The sequence below is a fragment of the Poecilia reticulata genome, chromosome 1, assembly GCF_904066995.2.
Source record: "Poecilia reticulata chromosome 1, P_reticulata-male-v2, whole genome shotgun sequence".
NCBI classification, from domain to species: Eukaryota; Metazoa; Chordata; class Actinopteri; order Cyprinodontiformes; family Poeciliidae; genus Poecilia; species Poecilia reticulata.
In genome coordinates this window covers 4,909,496-4,932,197 of record NC_088830.1, presented here as the reverse complement: position 1 = coordinate 4,932,197, position 22,702 = coordinate 4,909,496, and the positions used below count along the sequence as shown (strand labels likewise).

General features: G+C 39.4%; 1 protein-coding gene across 5 annotated transcripts in view; it reads right to left on the bottom strand.

The window, feature by feature from the left end:
- lrba (LPS-responsive vesicle trafficking, beach and anchor containing) overlaps positions 1-22,205 on the bottom strand; it is a 232,396-nt gene extending 210,191 nt beyond the window's left edge. For 3 of the 5 annotated variants that reach the window (XM_081616331.1, XM_081616388.1, XM_081616359.1), the window contains exons 1-2: positions 21,179-22,205; positions 1,119-1,350 (exon numbers count right to left, since the gene is read on the bottom strand). In XM_081616331.1, coding sequence (XP_081472457.1) covers positions 1,119-1,350; positions 21,179-21,355 — 409 coding nt within the window. In that variant the 5' untranslated portion in view covers positions 21,356-22,205. The remainder of the gene's footprint in view (positions 1-1,118; positions 1,351-21,178) is intronic. The other 2 variants (XM_081616399.1, XM_081616427.1) reach the window with 1 other exon arrangement.
- Between the last annotated feature and the right edge of the window lie 497 nt (positions 22,206-22,702).

Here is a 22,702-nt window from a genome sequence, read left to right as displayed (position 1 = left end):
CTCGCTGTCAGCTGTTACACACAGACTCATTGCCATAGCAACTGACTGGCAGCGACACTAATGTATCAGGTTTTAACACCAAAAAACTCACAAACATTTTCCGCACAAAGAACAGAACATTCAAACCGTTTACAGTTTTATGTTTTGAAGTGTATTTTGCGATTATTAATAAGTGACTGAACAGAGTGGATGTTAATTAGCTAATTCAAACACCTGCTCAACTGATGATCCATCAGATAGTTGGTGGGTGGGTCGCCTCATTTATTTTTTTATTTAACAGAAACACACCAAATTCCACAGTACATCCACATGTTCAGGTTTTCATAGTCGAGCTAGCATAACTGACCTACTTCCCCCTCTCTCGCCATTTATTTTTTTTATTAAAACTTTTCCTGACTATTTAGTTGATATAGTGTTGATAATTAATAGCAAAACAACCAGTCTCATTTTCTTTTAAACATCACCCATACATTAAAGATTTAGCATGTTATGCTGACAACTTGACAGCTAAAACCAATGGAAGTCATCGTCTCTTAAGTCATCAGCGAGATGGAGGGTGGAATCTTGCGTGTGACATCACACTGCAAAGTGTTAATACAGATTCAAAAAGGCAATTTGCTGAAAGAATAACTCAACCAAAGCCATAATTACAAAACTAGACAAAATGATATACATTTTGAATTAAAAATATGAAGAAAAAAAAAACATCTGTCTGTAAATACATTCTGCCCGAAACTTATAAAAGCAGTTTTAGCCTCACCTGGTTTGGATTCTGTAAAAAAACAAAAACAACAAAGAAAAACGAATCTATTCAGCACCTTTTGCTATCCAGTTATTAATCGGTGAACCAAAAATAATCAGATCAGCAGTACACTGTATTAATGTCAAGGCAAGCAGAAAGGCTTGAGCTTTTCACATATTGACGTTAGAAATATGTTTCAACTGAATACCTTTGCTCTATTTTAGGCAATATAATGTTTATTTTCTTATTCAAAAAAGGAACTGTATTTTTTTGTTCATTTGCATCTTAAAAAGGCTCAACAGATTGAATGATAATGTGCCAAAAAGAGAAAGTGAAAATGTAGCAATAACAAATAAAAGGACATTTTCCCCCATACCTGCAATCATGCTGTCAGTGGTGGAGATCCTGTGCAGCACCTGCTGGATGAGCTCCACCTCGGTGCACGCCTGCAGGTTCCGCACGCTTTTCTTGAGAATGGCGGTGAAGATGCTCCAGATCTCGGCCTGACACGTGGGCTCACACTTGTCCAGCAGCTCCACCATGCACACAATGCTCTCTGGCTCCTGGATGATGAAGTTCATTTCGAGGTCAAACTGACCGCCGACCAGCTGGAGACAGAAACACACACACAGAAAAAATATTTAAACACACATTTGCCTGAGAGTCACTGGTCTGCTGATAAAACTGCTGATTCAACATCTATGAGAGACAGAAGAGGAAAAGTTACTTTTGTAAGACGGTGCCTGAATGGTACAGCATTCATAACGCCACAAGCACAAATATTGTTCTTGAAAAGCCTCGTCATCTGAAATGAACTTCTTCAGGACGCTTCTCATGTTAAAAATCACTAAATTGCACACATTAACTGCATTTAGTCAGATGTTTGAATTTACTGTAGTGAATTTACTTGATGCTCCAACGTATGAATAAGACGCTGACATCTCCCCTGATTGGCTGATAGATGATGAGAGTTAGCGCCATGGCTAAGTTATGAATATATCTTCCCATGTAACAGTTTATATCAGTCATTGCTATATATTACTTATCGCGTGAACAAGCTTATTCAAATGTGATTTTTATTTTATTTCTTATGTAGTTGGTTCAACAGGTGGATTGGGGCAGCGTCTGCCGTGAAGTGGGCGCTGTACCGGTCCGTCGTGGTGAAAAGAGAGCTGAGTCAAAAAGCGAAGCTCTCGATTTACCGGTCGATCTACGTTCCCACCCTCATCTATGGTCATGAGCTTTGGGTCATGACTGAAAAGAACATCACGGATACAAGCGGCCGAAATGGGCTTCCTCCGCAGGGTGGCTGGGCTCTCCCTTAGAGATAGGGTGAGAAGCTCGGTCATCCGGGAGGGACTCAGTAGAGCCGCTGCTCCTCCACGTCGAGAGGAGCCAGTTGAGGTGGCTCAGGCATCTGGTCAGGATGCCTCCTGGGCGCCTCCTTGGTGAGGTGTTCCGGGAAGATCCAGGACACGCTGGAGGGACTATGTCTCTAAACTTGCCTGGGAACGCCGTGGGCTTCCCCCGGAGGAGCTGGAAGAAGTGGCTGGGGAGAGGGAAGTCTGGGCCTCCCTTCTGAAGCTGCTGCCCCCGCGACCCGACCCCGGATGAAGCGGAAGAAAATGGATGGATGGATTTAGTTGAAACACCGCAGTTGTATTTTTTCCGATCCTTTCTCTATATTATCGGAATATAGACAAATACTTGCACACATTTGTCATGGAAACGCAGCTACTGAGACACGGGGTCAACAAGAAGCATCAAATGCAGCCGTCAAGCCCGATGTCAACAACCAGTGGGAGCAGAACTCTGCGCTCTGCTGTTCCTGCAGAAGGAGCTGGGACGCCAACAGCAGCTGACGCAGCCTGTCAGACAGCGCTCAGGGCTGCAGCGGCGTGCACTCAGGTTCTTCAAGAGGAAGCATGCAACTGCAGCAGAGATGTTAACCTTCCACTGACATCACGCATTGTTTTCCATATCATGTTTTTTAATAACGTGACATCAGTATAAAAAAGGAACACGTTTCATTTTCCAGATCAGCTGTTATCTTCCAGCTAACCCCAGCTACGACACATGAACTATACAGGTAGCTGTATCAGGCCAGAGGGCCACGGTGATTTACTTATTGCAAAGAGCTGATGTTCTTTTGTGTCTGGAATGAAATGGATGAGCTATAAATGTCATCATCTTTCACGACTTAATAGCTGTGGCGACGTTTTTATTATCTGCCAATGCTAATAGAAAACGATAAGGGAAATAACAACGCTGATGTCAAATTAATAGGGTTAGAATGTGTTCAGAATCCACTCGTGACAGCAGGAAGGTTTCATTTAATGTAGCCCAGCAGGATGACAGAGGAAGCTACTCCTGTTGCTGCAATTGGAAGATCTGGGAAGACGAACAGTTTATCTCTAGAAAAAAAAATATCTTAATTTATTCATTTTTACTGATATTCAGCTACAAGGAATTCCTTTCTGTGTATCGAATCCATTCCTGAACAACCGCAGCGCTCCTGTCACACAGTTATCTAAAGCCCAACCACATTATCTCAAAATATGGACATATTTAAAAAGGGAAATTATCCTTTGAAATTTCTTCCATTGTCTTTTTAAATTTCTGTGTATTTATTCATTTTAGTCACGGCGGTCACAAATCGTCCCCCAGCCGTTCTGAAGGGTCACCTTTGTCCATCATTAGCGGTGATGTTAGGGTGGAGCAACACCCTAACAGTCCAACACACTGAAGTGACATGGACTAGAAACATGAAACTTAATTTATTTCTAATAATAATATGTGCTGGCACAGAAACTGTGGCTTAGTGTTATGGTTTAACAATAAAATCTTTTTTTTTTTTTCTAAAAAGAGAAATTACAAATGACAGCAAATATTTTCAAATAGTAATTTTTATGTCAGTCATCCAAAAATTTGACAAATTGATAAAATAGATTTAACACTCAGCCCTTACATAAACCACTGACTAATTTCAGTTTTCATCTGCTGAACCAGGGGTCTGAGACCTGCAGCAGTTGAGCCATAACTGCTCTATGGCTCATTTTGTGTTAAACTATGAAATATTTTTATTTTGTTTCATTCTTTTGCTGAAGAAACTGCCCACCTCCTGAAAAAGTTTGGTCTAGTACCACCAGTCTGTCAGCTCCTATTCAGGCTAATTAATTAGCCTGAATGAAAAACTGACATGTTTTTTTTTGTTTGTTTTTTTTTACATTTATTAATACTTTTATCTGAACAAACCTCCACTCAGTCATGAATAAAAAAGACATAAGTTTGTTGAAGAAGACTCATTATATCAACTGTAAAAGAAACTGACATTTATTGACGACAAAAACTATTCCTTTCCTTGAATATTTTTTTTTTACTATAATCTTAAGTAGTAAGAACTTTAAAAAGCAAATTATATTCATAAGGGGTCACTGAATGATGCATTGAAAATGTTGTTGGATGCAGAACCCAGCCACTTAATGAAAAGTTGTTTAATAGACGTCCTGTTGGTTTCCTGGGACAATTTTCTACTAATTAGCACTTCCTGAACGGAGCCGCTTTAAACGCTGTTGTAATTAGAATCAGTCTGACAGTACAGGAGGGAGCTGTAGGCGGACTGCATCAAGTCTCACTTCTTCAAAATATCTGAACGTCCAATCCAAACGTCACTAAATGTTTCAATAGCAAAACAAGTTGGCGTTGGGATCTGTCTAGTTCTTCAAAGGCGCAAACTCACACACTCAAATCTGTTGCTCAACACTAAAAAACTTGATTTAGGTCATTAATGTCTGCTAAATTGATCATAAATTTATCTGCACTGTTTATACTCATTTTTTTATGACAATTCTGTATCCAACTCTTTGTGATCCATCCAGAAAAGACAAACACTTGTATTAGTAGGTTGGTGGTGGACGGCCCCGGGTGCCATGCCCAGCTTCTGGGTGCCGTTTTACCAGAGCAGGTGATGTATGAGCCTGACGCGGCACCCGAGTCGTTCATCCATCATGTTGGGCTGACGGAGGAGCGACACACGGGGGGCTAATTGGCTGTTGACGCTGGGGTCGCACTGCAGTGGCAACAAGAGGAAGAGAAGCTGGGATGATGGGGATCATTTCAAACACATTCTGTCACCGCCTGAGAGCAAGAAGGAGTTCTGAGCTGAGGATGAACTGCTCCATGACCTTGGGACACTTTCTCATGGTGTGAGGGAGTGTCTGCAGAAACCTGATCCTCCTGCTTCTAGAGATGCAGACATTGATATCTGTATTGGTCCTCATAATGAAAAAAAATTCAGATTGGGTATCAGTGACAATTTGCCCCATCCACACTAAATAGGTCAAATCTATACATGTAATTCTATGCTTTGCATTCTGAGCTACATTATGATTTATGCATTTTACATTACTTTCAGAATTCCTTATTTCACTTTCTGAGCTACTTGAACGGTTTGTTGAGGTTTATTTTTACATTCAGTACATTTATGTTTTAAAAAGAGAAACATTGGAAGTCAATTTTGCTCCGTTTTCTGTAACGAATCGTATCAGCCGATACTAAAACTCAGATATCGTATCGGTAGTGAAAAAAGTGGATTGGTGTATCCCTATTCACCACTGACACAAACATATCCGTCTCATTATCTCACTTGTTTTGCATGGGCTTGTCACCCACATTTGAATTCATTAAATGAAACTGAAAAACAACAAACAGTTAAGGTGAAAACAAAAGTTAAAAATTTGCATGAAAAAACTCACATCGAGATTAATCTCTGAAATTTTCAAGAAAAAAAAAATCCTGAGTTTGAAAAGTCAAACTTTTTTATAGCAAATTTTCAAACGCAGAAATTTCCAAGTTTTTCTAAATATAATTTTTTTTTCCTGGCAGAAATATACTCTTATTTTTCTATCTACATTGGCCCTAAAACACCATCGTTGCCACCTAAGAGGTTCCTGTTTTGGTACATTTTGTAGATATGGCCAATAATGTTGGAAAAACATTTTTTATGTATTCAGTGAGGATGTAATACAACTGACAATATTTTAAAATATATATATCTAACATCCTTTAAAAAAAACAAAAAACAATCTGCATATTATAAAAAAATTGCCTTACATGTTATGGAAAGACGACTCTAAGCTCAATCAACTTTAATATTCATCAATTGATAACTTGCGTCCTTAAAATAAAATATTACAGTTCCACACAGCCTGAAATTAAAAAGCTCCAAGAGACTAACAGAGTAAAAACTTTAGCAATTTAAAACAATAAATCCAGTCATGTCGATCTAATGACACTAATAAATGCGGCCGTTTCAGTGTGATGCCATCCCGTGCATGTCTGTTGTTCTCCAGGTGCTGCAGCCTGGTGTCCTCCATAGACGGCGGTGTGATCCTGGCAGCCAGACACCAGATCTCCGGGTAACCCTGCCTGACGTTCTTCTCCAGAGGCCTGCCTGAATTAATCATGGCTGAGTGGCTCAGCAGCCACTGGGCTGAAACACGCGGCACAACAAGCTTCTCTCGTCTCCATGGAGAACAACAAAGGCTGCTGATAGGCCAAATGAATCACACATGAACTGTGAGTTAACTTTATCTGAGAGATAAACCAGTCAAACTGTGTTAACTAGCTGCGGCACACTTATAATGTCCACTTAGACCAGTGGTTCTTAACGTTTTTTTGAGGTACCGAACCCCCCAGTTGCATATGCGCATTCACCGAACCCTTCTTATTCCAAGAACCACTGACTTAAACACATGAAACCAGAGCAGATATTCAGCCTTCAGTCTGAGTGAAAATGGGATATTAGAAATAAAAAGGAAGCAGATGCTAAACTAGCCCACCTGCAACTAATTAATACCAGAGGTATAACACAATTGCATTAATGAATATTTTGCCCATTTACACAAGCATGCAGAATGATTTTTTTTAACTAAAAGTGTTTTAATGTGAAATGAGAAAGAACTGCACAATAATAAGCAGAGTTATCCTGCCATAGTCATTTAATCATTTTAAATTTAAATGCACAGCCTGACTGAGACCATGCCAATGCAACAGGACTTGAATGTGACTGTTGAAAATGGCTGAAATTCCTAGGAAGGCTCTGAATTCCTCCAGATCAGTCGTCTGCAGCCTCTACAGACCAGAGGCTCGTTCTTCCCTTCAGTCCAGCTAAACAGATCCAGCTAAGGAGCAGCTAATATTAAACCTTAAAAAAAATAAAAGAAAAAAAAATACTTTTATATGGAAGATTGAAACTAGTAAAAAGAAAAAATCCAACCTGATAAGAATTGGATCTAAAGACAGATTGCTGCTACTGTTAGTCATTCTGTAGTGGAAATTCAATGCAGTTAATAAAAAAAAAGAAAAGGGAACTGAAGATCTGCTATATTCTGCATGGGTTGCATTTAGATTTAAATACATTAGTTGCTTCTTAAAGGGGATCTATTAGGCTTTTTCTCAACAGGTTGGGGTTGGTCTATGGAATAGAGAAAACATATTACATTTTTGCACAAAGTCATTCTCTGATGATGAGATTTCACCTGGTCACTGCTGCCTATTTTGAGCTCCTTTCAGAATTAACTGTTTTAGGCCTCTGTCACTTTTATGCAAATAAGCTGCTGCTGACCACACCTTTTCCTCCCCCTAATTCAGTGTTGACACTCGCAAAATGGCTGTAAACAGACGCACAAAGGTGAATGTTTGACTGAGTCGGACCCAGAAGCAGAAGTGGAGCATTCTGAACAAGAATGAAGGATTCAGCAGCAGCGACTTCAAAATCAGGAGGTTTTTAAAATGGCTCGTTTTCCAGACACAAACAAACATGAACTTGTTTCCAGAAAACGGATGAATGGTTCTTTTTAGTGCTTGGACTCTTTTTAGTCCAATAGAAACTCGGATGGAAGAACAAAAACATCCAAGGCGAATTTTATATAATAAGTCCCCTTTAATTATTTGTAATATAAAGAGCCCTTGTGGAAGGTTTGAAGACATTTTGTAGTTTTCAGTTAAGTACAAAGATATTAAAATCTAATTTTGCATGAAAGAAACATGCAATTCAATAAATTAGGACTAAAGACATGAGGACTTTAAATGGCAGCTTATGTAACAAGCCAGAATGACGGCATTCATGTTAATGTGAATTAAAGCAAGAAACCTCTCATGGTGGCAGAGTGGCTGTGCTGCTCACCGCTGGCCTACATTTTCAACAGCTCTCTTAAGTGAAATTAGTTTAACACAAGCCATCCTGTCAAACTTAACACAGTTTAGTTTATTCATCCATAAGAGGCTGTGCTCTGCATCAGCACAGACTCAGCACATGAGTCGTGATATGACAATATCCAAATATCAATCTCACTAAGCTGCTGATAGACCCTCATGGTTTGGAGAGAAACAGACAGGAAGCTCAGCATATGATGGAAGGCACGCTTTAATTTAGCTCCAATATGATAGAAATACAACACCAGTTCAATTATTGCATCCTTCAAACTGAAGGTGACCATTTTTAATGACATTGTACAATTGTTAATTAATCTACATTTTAGAATAATGAATTTCTTTAGAATTGGAGTAGTTGTGCAACAGTCGCTGCGCTTCCTTCTAGAGGTGTGCCGATCAATCGGTCACTGATCATAATCGGCCGATTTTCGTGCAAAAGGGCATGATCGGTGATCGGCGATCATTGGCTCTTGCTGCCGATACCGATCACCTGCATCTCATTTCTCAGCCTGCCTGTGCAGCTGGTCTCCTCTTTCCTTCACACTGCGCAAACGCGCAGCAACAAATCCTAAGCGATGTGGAACTATAACGCACTGAGTGAATGGGGAAGTTTGAGTGTTGCGGCGGAAAATTGAAGCATGTCAAAATGCATCAACACAACGAAGCCAATACGACATAAAAACAATGCCATACTTGACTACATCGTTTGGCTACATCGATGTTTGGCTACATCGATGTTTGGCTACATCGATGCTCACTGCAGTAAAAAAGACATATGGAAGAGATAGCAGGTAAAGCAGCACACAGCTACAAACACTCACCCGGATTAGCATGACGGTCAGAAAGCTAAACAAATAACCCGCAAAATTATTTAAGTCTTCGAGCTGCGATGTAAGAAGCTGGTTCTGCTCTCGCTGTTGAACCGCTGCTATCTCCTCCCTGCTCTGCATAATTACTCCGCTCAGTCAGAAACAGCCACTCAGAACTAGCAGTAATCAGCTAGCCGCCATGCTATCAGGAAGTTTTCATTCAGTAACTCTGGATTGTTTATTGTAACGGAACTTTATTTACCTTTGAATGTTAAGTTTTATACTCAAATTTTTTTGGCAATGTTGAGGTTTTATTTTGGCTCTTTGCATTATTTAGCCTCTTCAGAGCCTTCATATGTTATCAGTCTGTTAAAGATAGTACTACCGATAGCAGTACAATTTGCACAATGCCTGTTTTTTAGTTTTATTCTTGGAAAAAGTTATTAAAAACAAGTTTTTGTCTAAATTAAGATGAATTCATGGTTCCTTTTTCCACATAATGTAACCGGTAGTGTTTATGATAAAAAAAATAATAATAATTATGTGATCTCTATCGGTGATCGGCCCTCATGGGTGATCGGTATCGGCAGGAAAAAACCTGATCGGCACATCTCTACTTCCTTCAATCATACAATTGTGCAAAATAGAATTCCGAAAATAAATTTGCTTAATGGAAACACAGCAACTTTGAAAAAACTCATGATTAAAAAAAAATTTGCACTAAGATGAGGTAGATTTTCAGCTGTATCCAAATCTGTGTATTTGACAAAATTGATATAGCAACATCTTTGTCCACATCACACAAACAACCGGATGTTACTGGCAGAAACATCGAAGACGACGACAGGAAGTAGTAGGAAGATGATGGCGCGGCATGACTTTGATGACTTATCGCATGAACAAAATTATTCATGTGTGATTTTAATTGCGTGTCTTATTTCATGGAAACACTGCAACTGCAAGACTTTGTTTTTGTCGACATTAGCGGAATATCGACAAAGTTTTGCACATATTTGAAATGGAAAAGAAGCTGGTGGGTGCCATTTTCCACCTCTTATCAGATTTCTCTGTTCTTCCATTTTGACAAGCCAAGGAATATTTAAACATCTGAGCTGAAAGCTTCCTATGTTGTAGCCAAAACTTTATGATGCTCTATAGGTCTCACAAATGGACAATAACCTATAGTATAAGCATTTGCTCAATTGTAATTAAAAAGTCTAGCAACACCTATAAACCAAAATAAATCAATTACTATGAAGACTAAACAGTGGCAAACTGGGAAAAATAAACCATAAACTGTGATTGTATTTAGAGAACCAAATGTTAGAGCAGACATATACTGACTGCTACAACAAGGGAACTAACAGAGGGTCCAATCACGTTAATACACACACACTATCACCCCATCTAGTTTAAACTGAAGGCTGGCTGCTATTGTCAACAAAAGGAAAAGGCCTCTGCGGAAACGGCCCTCGTTAGACCGAGTCTCAGCCCAGAGGCAGTCACTTAGCTCCAGCATGTTTAAATCATTTTAATCCTCAATGTGGAGAGGATTAAAAATACTGAATCAAGCTACTGAAACGGGTCGTTCTCTGAGACAAGACGTCTTTGGCATTGAGAGAAATCAGCACAGATTTGAATTATGCAAAGAGCAGAAAGTGGAAGAATTGTTTTTTCTTGAGATGTGGACCAGAGTGAAGATCACGTCTTTTTTTGTTTGCTTACTAGAGCCTGAACATGTGATCGGAGCGTATGGACCAGGGAGGTGAAGAGGGAAGAGATAAGGATTAGTCATTAGTGAGGAATGTCAGCCTGACCTGGTCCATGGAGGACCGCAAAAAGACTTCAGACATGAAGACCCTCCCTGTCTGCTGGGGGAAATAGCTGCATGTGAAAGGATCCATCTGAAAGATTTAGCTATGTTTAAATAACAATGAGTGAAAATGTACAACTCTGCATATGTTAGCAGATAAACAGTTTTTATAGATCCCACCTCTAGTGTCCACTGACTTCATCCATACACCTAAACAACTAAAGCCTCAAAGTCTTCCACCTTATCAGATGGAACAAACATTCATTCAACTTGGTCAAGTCCAGGAGCGTAACTTCCTCACATCAGTCGACATCAGAAGACCAGGGGGAACAAACTGGTTCCACAGAGCTCTGTCATGCGATTGCTCAGAAGTTTGTTGCCGTGTTTTAATCCGCTTCCACTATCCGGTTTTAGCATCCACAGGAGACGGATACTTTTGAGGAATGTTTATCTGAGACAGTGAGGAATTATGTACGTTCGTACGATTCTTAAAGGTGCAGTATTTAACTTTTATAAAGAATTTGTTCTACATATATATGTTAAAACTGTCACTATGACAACTATGACATGAGACAGAATCTGTGAAAAGATCAAGAACCTCCATGAACTACTACTGCCATCTGAAGAAACTCACCGCTCCAGATCAAAAACAACCAATCAGAGCCAAGAGGAGGGTCTTAGTGCTGTCAATCAACTCTATGTACTCGCTCCCAAATGTGTTAATGATGGAGAAACAACTTATCACAGTATAACAGCTTCAACAGAACACATTTAAAAGGCTTTAATAATTTATGACATGCTTTGCTCTCGCTTCAGCTTAAGGAATAGAAATCTTTAAGTAGATGAAAACAATCCACATGAAAACTGTAATTCATTAACAGAACATGCCTTCCTGTATTATTCATTTACCATGAAATTCTGTAGCCACAAGCCTGAAATCTTGCACTGCGGTAGTGCTTTATAGTAAACCTTTTCGGAACCACAAACCTGAAATTTGCGTCATGCCTAAACGTAGTGTTGAAAAATTGGGAAAATCCTGGAATGAGATCCAGGAAGTGGTCAGCAGTAGTTCCTTCCAGCCCAACAGGCTTCCTGTGGTTTATCCTGAGCTGTCACTGGAGCTTCCGCTGCTACTCCTAAAATCCTGCTCAACAAAGGAGCTCAGAAGTGGCTGAGAACAGTATCACAGCTCCCTATGGGTGGACTGGGGGTGGAGAGCAGGAGCATGCTGAAGGTTTTATAACTGTTTGCTCTGAATACACATTTGAATTCAGTTATGTTTGCAAGTTAAAACACACAAAGCACTGCTTTGATGGAGAGATGGAGTCAGAGAGCCTGAGCTTTCTTGAAAAATCCAACTTCAGAAACATTGAAATGTGATGCACCAATTTATTCGCTGGTCAATTTATCAGCGCCTATTTTCTTAATTTTGGGAGATTGATGATCGGCCGATACTTAGATGTGAAGCCAATCTTATCCCTGATCTTATCGGCTTCGGCAAAGGTCTAAAAATCCACCACTGTCCTCTTCTGCTCTCCTGTGAGAGAGCTTTGACTGGACGTTCAGTTAACAATAGTCACCCTACTGTTGCCAACTCAGCAACTTCTCTGCTATATTTAGCAACATTTTAGACTAAAAAAATGGTACCTGCCAGGGTCAGGCTTTCTAAAGATCGGTAATCGGCAAACACAATGGAAACACTTTTTTGCATCATGTGATCAACAACGGGATGCAGCAGATAACAGAAGCAGATAGCATTTCATTCAAGAGTCAAATTAGACTGCTCTGTTGTTGCCACAGAGGGCAGAGAATGCCTAGAGGAACACCACACACACACACACACACACACACCACTCTGATCCCACCTTCCTTCACCACTGACTGAGTGTGTGCGAATGAACCCGTCATTCCTCTGACCAGCCACATTTCAAATCAGAATTCATTATCTGTATTTCAAAAACTATATCTAATTTTAAAGAATGAACATGTCTTTGTAATTCCAGTAAAATGTAAAAAAAAAGTTGTTTTTTTTTCCAATGGTAAATGTAGATTATTGCTTTACACTGCTTCAGAGCTACACTACGTTCAAGAAGCAGAATATTTAAAGAAGCAAAGGAAGCGGTCGACCTGCAGCGATTCAACCCTGGACCAGGAGGAGGGTCATCAGAGTTAACAACACAGCAGCCAAACACATGCTGCAAACACTAACACAGATATTAAACTTTAAAAATAGCTCACAATGTGAGTCATTCATCTAGAAAACACAAGGAGGAAATCAAAAAGACGAAAACTCCCGAGTGTTTTTCTCCATTGATACGTCCAAACTACATAACTGCAGTTTCAAGTAAGATAGCAACTTAATGGTTTTGAATTTGCTTCCTTTAAATAGACCAATCCTGCATGGAATCAAATCTGAGTTCAAAGCAAATATCAATTGATCAAGCATAACATTATGACCAGGTCTAGTTAAGCAGCAAGTGAACATTTTCTACTCTAGCATCTTAGGAGCTGCAGATCATGGTCTGCATTGGTCAGAAATCCATAGAAAGGTGCTGTGGTAACATAGCAACAAAATCATGAGAATTGCTGGACAGTAAAACAAAAATATATATTGTGATGGACACGTGATCAATATCAATTGATAATACATCTGATAGAATATTCAATCATTTCTCTGAATTCCAATCCAGAACCGCACAGCATTCTGGGGGATGTAAGCACAGGAAAGACGTTATCCACTCAACATCTAACTGGGAGCTAAAGAAGGTCTGAGGCATCAATTAACTCATTCACTCTTTGGTTACCTAGCAACAACCTGTTGAGTAACTTGCGCAGCAGCAGTTTCAGGTTTCTTCACTGTGCTACGTAACTGCTTAAAAATAAACAAGAATCTGACATGAAAACTGTGGGTAAAACAGGAAAGAACACATGACCAGTTTGGAAGTATTTTAGATATTCAATACAAAAAACTAATCAATAGCTATATGGAACTTTGATATTTGTGAAAGCTGGGGTCCAGACTAACGGAGGAGCCACTTGAGCTGAAGGAAATGCTGTAAATTGAGAAAAAGTAAATAGCGCAATGTGTTGCGCTGCTTTGCCAGTGTGACTGTGACTTAGATCAGTCAGAGTGGAAACCATTTTTGCCGACAGCTGCGGTCTCTCCCCTGGCGCAGAGCAGAAAAGCTTCAGGAGTGCTCAGAGTTGAACAACAGTGAGCTCCCTTTATTCCATTTCACTGGAGTGTGTGGGATGTGGAGGGTCCACCCAGTGGCCTACACGCCCCACACCTTTAAGCCCTGTCTCAGTGGTTCCCACCCACACCTGATGCCTCATTACATGTGGGCAGGACACACTGACCATCATGTTCATGGTAAGACTGTAAAGATACAGTTTTCACTTCCAATACCAATTTCTGAGGTTTACTACAGAAAAACAGAGCTGAATTGACTTAAGATGTTTCATGTTTTTAAAAACAGACATAAGTATAGTGAATTACACATTTATTATATAACGCTGAACCAGTACATCACATTTACATCCACCAATATCTTCAAAAACGTCAAACATGTAAAAACAACTTTCATTTGCTCAGTCAGTTAAATTAGGAGTAGAACAGCCAATAGGGAAAAAAATAAATAAACTGACAAAAACAACAAGTTGACTACCTTGTCAAACATGTAAAAATAAACTTTCAAATGGTTCAGAAGGTATAATTAGAAATTCTAAATATAATGTAAAATATTAAAGCATGACATCACTCAGAACACAAAGTATAGAATTGTCACCAATACCCAATCCAAAATTATTCTCATGGATCGATACAGATATTAATATTGGATTGGTGAATCTCTAATTTAAGAAAGGTCATTAAAATGTGTAGCTTGACTGGTGTAGATTTGAGTCCAAATGTGACCTTAGCTACATGGACACACTGATATTAGCATGCTGCTTTTTTATTATTATTTATTCATATAGAAAATCAAATTTTTGATGTGACTGCAGTTAAGGAGTTTTTATGAAGTCACATTTTAGACTGAATTTCAGCCTCTATTTTCTGAAAATGTTAGCGAACTGTGAATGAGGGAAGATTCAATCATAACCCATAACTATTGGTGGCCACAGAAAATAAATCAGAATCAGAATATACTTTACTGATCCCCAAAAGGAAATTGGTCATCTGTGGACAGGCTACTACTCCCTTCCAAAGTATATAGCAAATATAAGTAATTTGTGATGTAAATAAGCAATTTACATCACAAATAATGATGTAAAATTTATAACACAAATGTGAAATTGCAAGTAATTTAAATATAAAAATATATATACAAATAAATAATATTAATATAAATGTAAAATAAAATAGACTGAAATAAGTATGTACATCAAAATAAGAAGCAGGAAAATGCATATGCAAGGATGCAACATGATGACAGCTAATATGCTAGTTATGTTACTTTTAACTAAAGCTGCATATTGCTAAAAAAAAAAAATCGGAATTGACAGATCAACTCTGATTTTAATCAATACTTTCATTCTTTCCTATCACTCCATGAGCTGTAGTATCTGGTTCATCAAAATCTACATCAGGTGTGAGAGCCAAGCACAGATTTGAAGATTTGCTCACATGACATTTCAAGTTGAAAAAACAAAATGAAACCAACTTGTTGAGTGGGTTGTTCCCTGCTAATCCTGAGCTCCTCATCAATATCACATGAAACTGTGAAGGCGGTTTCATGCCTTCATATTTCTGACTGTAGTTCAGAGATGTGAACTACCTTTTCCATCTCTGACCTTTTCCACCTCATTAAACCACAAACACTGCTCTAGCGTTTGTTAGTTTGATCCTTCTTGTCTGAATGCAGAGAACGCAGTGATTAGCTATATTGCTAACTTCAAATAGCATCACACTAGTTTTACAACTTTCAATAAGAATTTCCTCAACTCCGGCTCAACGTCTGATGGAAACATTTAGCTGCTGTCAGAAACACTTAAAATGTTAATCCGTTCCTGTTTAGTTCAAAACTTATGAAAATCAACATGTTTCGGTTTTTAACGTGTGTAAGCAGAACTTGGCATTAGTTCTTCTGAAGGTTGTTTTAGCACAGTGTTGCCCTGAAGACACAACTTTTCTCATCTGGTATTATAATGGAATCGGTGTTCTCCATCCAAATCACAACTGTACCCTTCTTCTGTTTCACCAGAAATCTCTGACATGCAGGCATGCTGTTCTTCACAGGCCTCTAGCACTTTCTGAAGAAACCGAAACAAACGCTACCAACACCCTACAAGGCTGTGGTTGAGGGCTCCAGCTGCGATATGGCCGACAGGGGGCACTGCAGCTGGAAGATCTGGTACTGCTAAGGTGGTGTCCCTCTTTCATAAAAAGCTGCTTTACCTGAAGAACATCAGCAAACTAAATATTTATTTAAGGTAATGAAGGGCATCTTGTTGGGACAACTGACCTGTTCAATGGTAAGAAAGTTTAGAGGTCGCACAGCGTCCATATTGGCCTGCTAACTGTACTGGGTCTCTTTATGGACTGTCATTTATGTCCAAACACTGGGAGAGGGCGATATGGAACTGAAGTTTTATCACAATATTTTTTATCCGATTTCTCAATTAATAAAATTGTTATTTGCAGCCTTAATATCCTCATACTTTCTATCCCCCTGCCAGGCATAAGAACAGATTGAACATGTTGATGTGGTGAACCACAGCTATTGACTGTTCACCAACTGTGGTTCAATCCGCCTCTGTATCAACCAACAACGTCCACAGGTGGATCGGTCATTCAGAAATGCTTACAGTACACAACCCAACATAGACTGACCCCCTCCCTACAGCTTCCCTCATTCAGGGCTTCAGTTAACGACACCAAACCAAAACAAAGCAGGCCTACTTCCTGTGACCCTGTGGGTGGCATTTACATCACATTGGCCTAAACAAATTGAATGCATACCTGCCTTTCATAACTCTACTGGCCAGACAGCAAGTACCTCCCCAACAACAAGAAGCTCAATTGATTTTCCTCCAAAGTTGGGACTGACTTGAAATATGCGCACTGGCAACCGTTTTCCTTGGTTTATTTTTAGCTGAACACATGTGGTGTGTGATTTTTTTTTCTTCCGGGCCACAACTGAACAATGACAAACTAGGTAGTAGTGCAAAGTAGGGCATACACGCCCTCAGAACTGGTGGCGACCTTTTACATCTATACCAGTCATCTGCTGTAGAGTTAAATCAATAGTTTTGTTAGAGCAGGGAAACAGTTCACCAACTGCTGACAGAGTCCAGTGTAAACTTTAGATATGGTGAAATGTGATTTTAATTAAATGTTTTTGTGACAACAGAAGATGGTAAATACTGTACAGGAGTGTTTCTGTTTACTCAGCTTGATGAAGCTGGAGGTGGTTTGCGCTGAACTGGGATGGGCCTTCGTTAGGCAACACCTGAGCAGGTGGAGCATTAGATGAGGCGCTGTGGAAGACGGAACCGCAGAGCCGTTTGGATCCAGGTGAAGTAGAACCGAGGAGGTGCAATAGTGTAACGTTTATGGGATTAAACCTAAGTTCTCAATTATTTTCTGTCATTTTATTGTTTTAAGTCGTAAAATAGCTCCCAGGTTCGGTTTATTAACTCAGTTTGTGACATGTAATACAGGCTGCTCTGATTCTCAAAAGAGGAAAAAGTGTAAATGATTCACTGGGTCGTTGATTTTCAACTACAGCATATGTGGGGCAGTGTAAATAGAAGAAAGGAATAAATTTCCACCAAAAAATATAAAAATTTCTGAGCTTCAGAAGCCAAACATTTGCTAGAAAAAAAAAAATCTGAAATTTTGAAGATCTCAGAAATTTTCTAAAAAAAAAAACAAACAAAAAACAAGGAAATTTCCGAGTTTGAAAACTTGAAAATTTGCCAGACAAAATTCAGAAATGGTTATTAACCTCTGAATTTTTTTTTGTTAAAACTTTGAAATTTGAGTTTCAAAAGTAGAGAATTTTCGACTTTTGAGTTTCAAAAATGGAAAACTTTTTGCAAACGGCAGAGAAAGGAGATACATTTATAAAGAGGGAGCAACACTGATTCTTCTTCTGTGGTCACCAAATCACTGACTCCAAGCACAAACAAAGCCAGCTGTCTAATGAATTTAAGTCCTGATGTTTGGACCTCAGCCCAAGTGTCAAGTCATGAAAACTACCGCTGTGGTGAGCCTCGCACACAAATAACCTACAGCAGAAAGCATGATGCAACGAAGCATGCATGTAGAGGAGGAAACATCGCAGGAAGAAGCCAAAAGAAGGTGAAGACAGCAGAGACTAGAAGAAGGGCATGGAAGGTTGTTTCACAAAGTGAGATGATTTATGATATTTTTGAATGATGGTCCTTACAAACGGTTATTTGTACAGGAATTATGCTGAACTTCAATGTTGAGACCCACCAGAGGTTAGACAAGTCTACATTTTTATCATATCTTGTGTGGAATAGATTAGAAACAACGGAGAAATTGATGTTAACCTGTCACAATAAGCAATAAAATGAACTAAAAGGAGCTTGAGGACTTTCATTCTGATTTGATTAATAGCTTTGGAATAGAAATTCTGTTTACAGACATATCATAATCCATTTCATTTTAGGTTTTGGTTGTGTGTTGGTTTTATTTCTGTGTTGTTTTTGGTTATTTTGTTGGGGTATTTTGGAGATATTTAAAATATCTTCCGGATCCAGTGTCAAATGTTTTTAACAAAATTATAGTTTATTTATCCAGGAGAGCAAACTTGCATTATTATGCCATTTTCAATATGTCATTTGAACATGGTCTGAAAACATTATCGTTTATCGCAATAATTAATGGGACAATTTATCGTCCAGCAAAATGTTTCATCACGACAGGCCTGTGTGTAGATGTATAGTGTTAATATATAAAAAAAGATTAAAACTAACCAATAATAATAATAACATACTGTACAAGACAGTAGCATAAAAATAATGTGCAGTATTTGGAAATATGAATACTGGATTCAGTTGGATAAGGGATGTGAAACTGAATAAAATGATTTTTTTTTTCAAAAATGTACATAATATGCATGGAAAATTAACTTTAAAAAAAGGCATATTCTACCACAGACACTCAAAACTCACATGCTAATGATGCAAACAAGTTGACGGTGACTAAACGTAGTATTTTATGTTTTCATGCTTTAATAACTGCAGACCGCTTGTCATAATGAGGACACAGCCACTTGAAGACAACTGCCTGTGATTCATTTGTCTCCACAGTGGGAGTCGCAGTTCGCTTAATGACTACAGATATGGAGGACGAGGCTCCCTCTCTACAGGGCTGCATTGTTTGGCAAACGGTGACGAAGCAGTTCTGCAGGTTTCCACCTTCACCTCTCCTCCCGCCTCGACAGCGGAAACTCTGCTCGAGCATGCTCCGTCCCTAAATGCCACACTTCCTAGCTGTGGAGATCTCCATTCATTCATTCATTCATTCATTCATTCAGTCAGTCTCACGCACGTGGACTAAAGTCGCTTTACAGCTCGCTATCAGACAAACAGAACTACCCGATCAGTGACCTGTGAGGGCACCTGCTGCGACTGGCCACACAAAACATCTGCAGAAGCTTCTCTAATCTAACCTGTAGTTCCTCCTAGAATGTGAAGCAGTTCTCTGCTCCAGTTCTGAAAAGTAAAGGGGGCGCACCCCAAAGGGATACAGGCATCAACAATTCACATTTTTTGTCATTACATTTATGAACAATGGGTCTCGATTAAAATTTCCATCAATGTTTATAATTTGCTACAAATGTAGATTTCATAAGCATTTAAAAACTGACAAATGAAATATTTTTGTCATGTATGCTCACAATGTTTCTGGTTCATCATTACTTCTGATGTTTGTGTAAACTTTTTTTTTTTTTTACTTTTTACAGTTTGGTATGAGACATAATCTGTGGGGAAAATAAAATGGATCATGCTCCTCCGCCTTCCCTCAGTGCTAACTAGAAACAGCCAATCAGAGCCAGGAGGCGAGTCTTAGTGCTGTCAATAACTCTCCATGTGATGCTGCTCATCCTCCCCCCTCTTGAATATCTTGAATGCTAAAGCTAGTTGGCATGCCCACCAACTACGGTTTTCCTGTAGTGATAAGTTGTTTTGCCATCTTTAGTACTTTGAGCAGCGAAAACTAGAGATTGACTGACAGCGCTAAGACCCTCCTCCTGGGTTTGGTTGGTTGTTTTTGACAATTTTAACAAATATGTAAAAGACGTTTTTTATAAAAGGTGCAATACACATAGAGCTGTAATTTTTTCAGTCAATAGGCGTTCTGTTCTCTTTAGTTTTTCATTGCTATTAGGAACATTATTGTTGAGGTTTTAGGCAGGAAAAAAAATAACTCAAATTTTCCAGATGATTAATAGAAATTTTAAATCAACTATGTAATGTTTCCCACCACCTAAATTTAAATTTAAACAGTCAACGGAGTGGATGTGTGACCACACGCTTGCTTCACTGCACAAGGTCTACCTTTCATCAAAAACATTTCAGAAATTCCCTTTTATATTGAAAATACTGTAAGCAGAACAAGCTTTTGTTTCGTGGTAGAATTTTCTTCTGTGAAAACAGTAACAAACATCACCTTTGGACTGCATATGACTGACATTTATTCTAACCACTGAGACGCATAAAATCTCATTAGAAATCTTGTTTGCTAAATATCATACGGATCTGAAACTTTTTAATCATTTGAAAGTTTCTATACCGCCTTTTTCAGGTTCAATCCTTTGCTTTCACATCAAATTTATTGAATAATTTTGAACCTATTAAATCGGCGTGTTCTTTTACAGTCTAAATATTGATCCTGCATCAGCTGAAACTCCTCAGGAGTGGAGTAAACTTTAAGAAGCTAGCATGTTTCTGATTTCTGATCAGGCAGACCAAGGCCGCTCTCACCAGCCTTCATCAACATAACCTTAACACAGCAACATGGAAGCAGAAAATATGGCACCAAAATAAACAATGGTATTCTGTCCAAGTTAAAACATTTAATATCATCCATGTGCAGTAATGAACAATATCCGTCTCAGTTGGTTTGTGCTGCTAAAATATCAAGAACATCTGGATTTAAAGGAATTCATAATTCATTTTATTTGTTTCCGTTTTATTTATTCTGGATATTTAAAATGTCTTCCAGTCCCGGTGTTAAATAGAATCGAAAGTTTATTCATCTTTGTGTTCTTGCATTATTATACCATTACCACAATATTACTTCGAAATGGTCTCGAAATGACGTTATTTATCGCAATAACTTCATCCACAATATCATCCAGCAAATGTGTTATCACAGTCTTAGAGCAGTTTCAAACAGTGACAGACAGGAACTGAGCAACTATGAAATACCTACATCCAACTAATAATCGCTTTTTACTTTAATAAAATACATTTTTAATGTAACGTAATGTTAAAAGGCGTGTAAAAGAAGAAATTGCTATGTCATTAAATCATGATTTCAGCGGGACGGCACACTAACAGTGTGAGTTCAGGGAGACAGGTCTGTCCACGGCCTGTCCTGAGCTCTCATAATCAGCTTACCAGGTTGAACACGGTCTCCACGATGTCTCGGTTGGAAACTTCTCCAACTTCCACCAAGCCAGCCAGCACGGCGAACTTCATCCTGATCCCCCTGATGGGGACCGCGGGGTTGAGCTGCATGGCGCCCGCTCGCCCGTCCTTTCCATCACCTGGCTCCGCTGACTCCGCGCTAGCCATTTGCTAAGGAAGGACGGGACAGGTGGCGTTCACAGGTAAGGCACCTGTTCACCTCCAATGGCGAGGGAGCAGCCGACGTCGAGGGGTTTGGGGGGTATTACGGTTCTACTGTCTCCCCCTTCAGATGAGATGTGACCGGTCTAGAGACACATACTCAGAGCCCTTTTCTTCCCATTTAAAGTAGTTTTGTTGAGGGACGCTGTAAAGAGGGAGCAACGGGGGAATGTGGTGCTGGTCGGAAATGTCACCGCTCCTCCACTCAGTCCTGCTCGCTCCGTAACTTGATACCCCCACGGATTAATTGATGCGATTAAAGCCGTGAAGAAAGCACACACCGCAGGCAGCGAGCAGCCAACCAGCCGTCCTCCCGCTCCACCAGCTCTCTCCTCTGGACACAGTCACTTTAATTTCTCCCCTTCAGCTGTGGAAGTTGCTGCTGTCTCCGAGTGCACTCACTTGACACTCACAACCGAAAACTCCCAACAAAGGGAGGAAGAAGTCCTATGTCCGGCTCCGAAGAAGCGGGTAGCAGACGGAGGTGTGCTCGGCGCTGCCCGGGAAGCTCCGGAGACTCGGTTAAATGACAAGGTTGAGCCAGCCGCGCTGGGTTTGCTTCCTGATCTGCCCCGGTAGCTTCAGTTCGTCACCGCCATGACAGTGGAGCCCTAGAGTGAACAGCGCATGCGCTACACAGACCAACGTCTATTCAGCTCTGAGGCAGGTGAGCCGCTCAGGTGGCTTCTCAGAATGCTGCAGTTCAATTAATAATCTCTCATTTCTTGGCATTTTCACTCCTAGCCTCAGCCTCTGCTCAAGATCATTTGAGAAACAATCAACAAAGCCAGAACTGTTTTCCCTGTCCATCTGATAAGCAAGCAAATTGCTGGTGGTTCTGTATAGTCATACGACCTTGACAAAACTGATCGGTCTCAATAAATCTGGCTTTATATCAGTAATTCAGATTTTAAAAAATAAACCTATAAAATACAAAAAGCCAGTAAACACAGACTGATATATTCCAAACATTAATTTTGATGATTATATCTAATTGATAATAAAGATCTAAACTTAGAATTGAAAATCAGAAGGGGAAAATATTTTTCTAACAGAAAAGTGTAGAGTAGCCCGTTCTCGCTTTGTTGCACAAAGTTTGAAAAAAATACATATATTTCAGCGGTTTCCATTAACAGTTTCATTTTAGCTTCAAGGGAGTAATTCTTTATGTAAAGTCCACAAAATGCATTAAATAAGCCTTCAGCTGACCCAAAACACTGCCACCTGAGTTCTGATGAAAATGAAAATCAGAGATCATATTTCTCCTTTTTTGTTTTTAGCTTTTCTTCACTG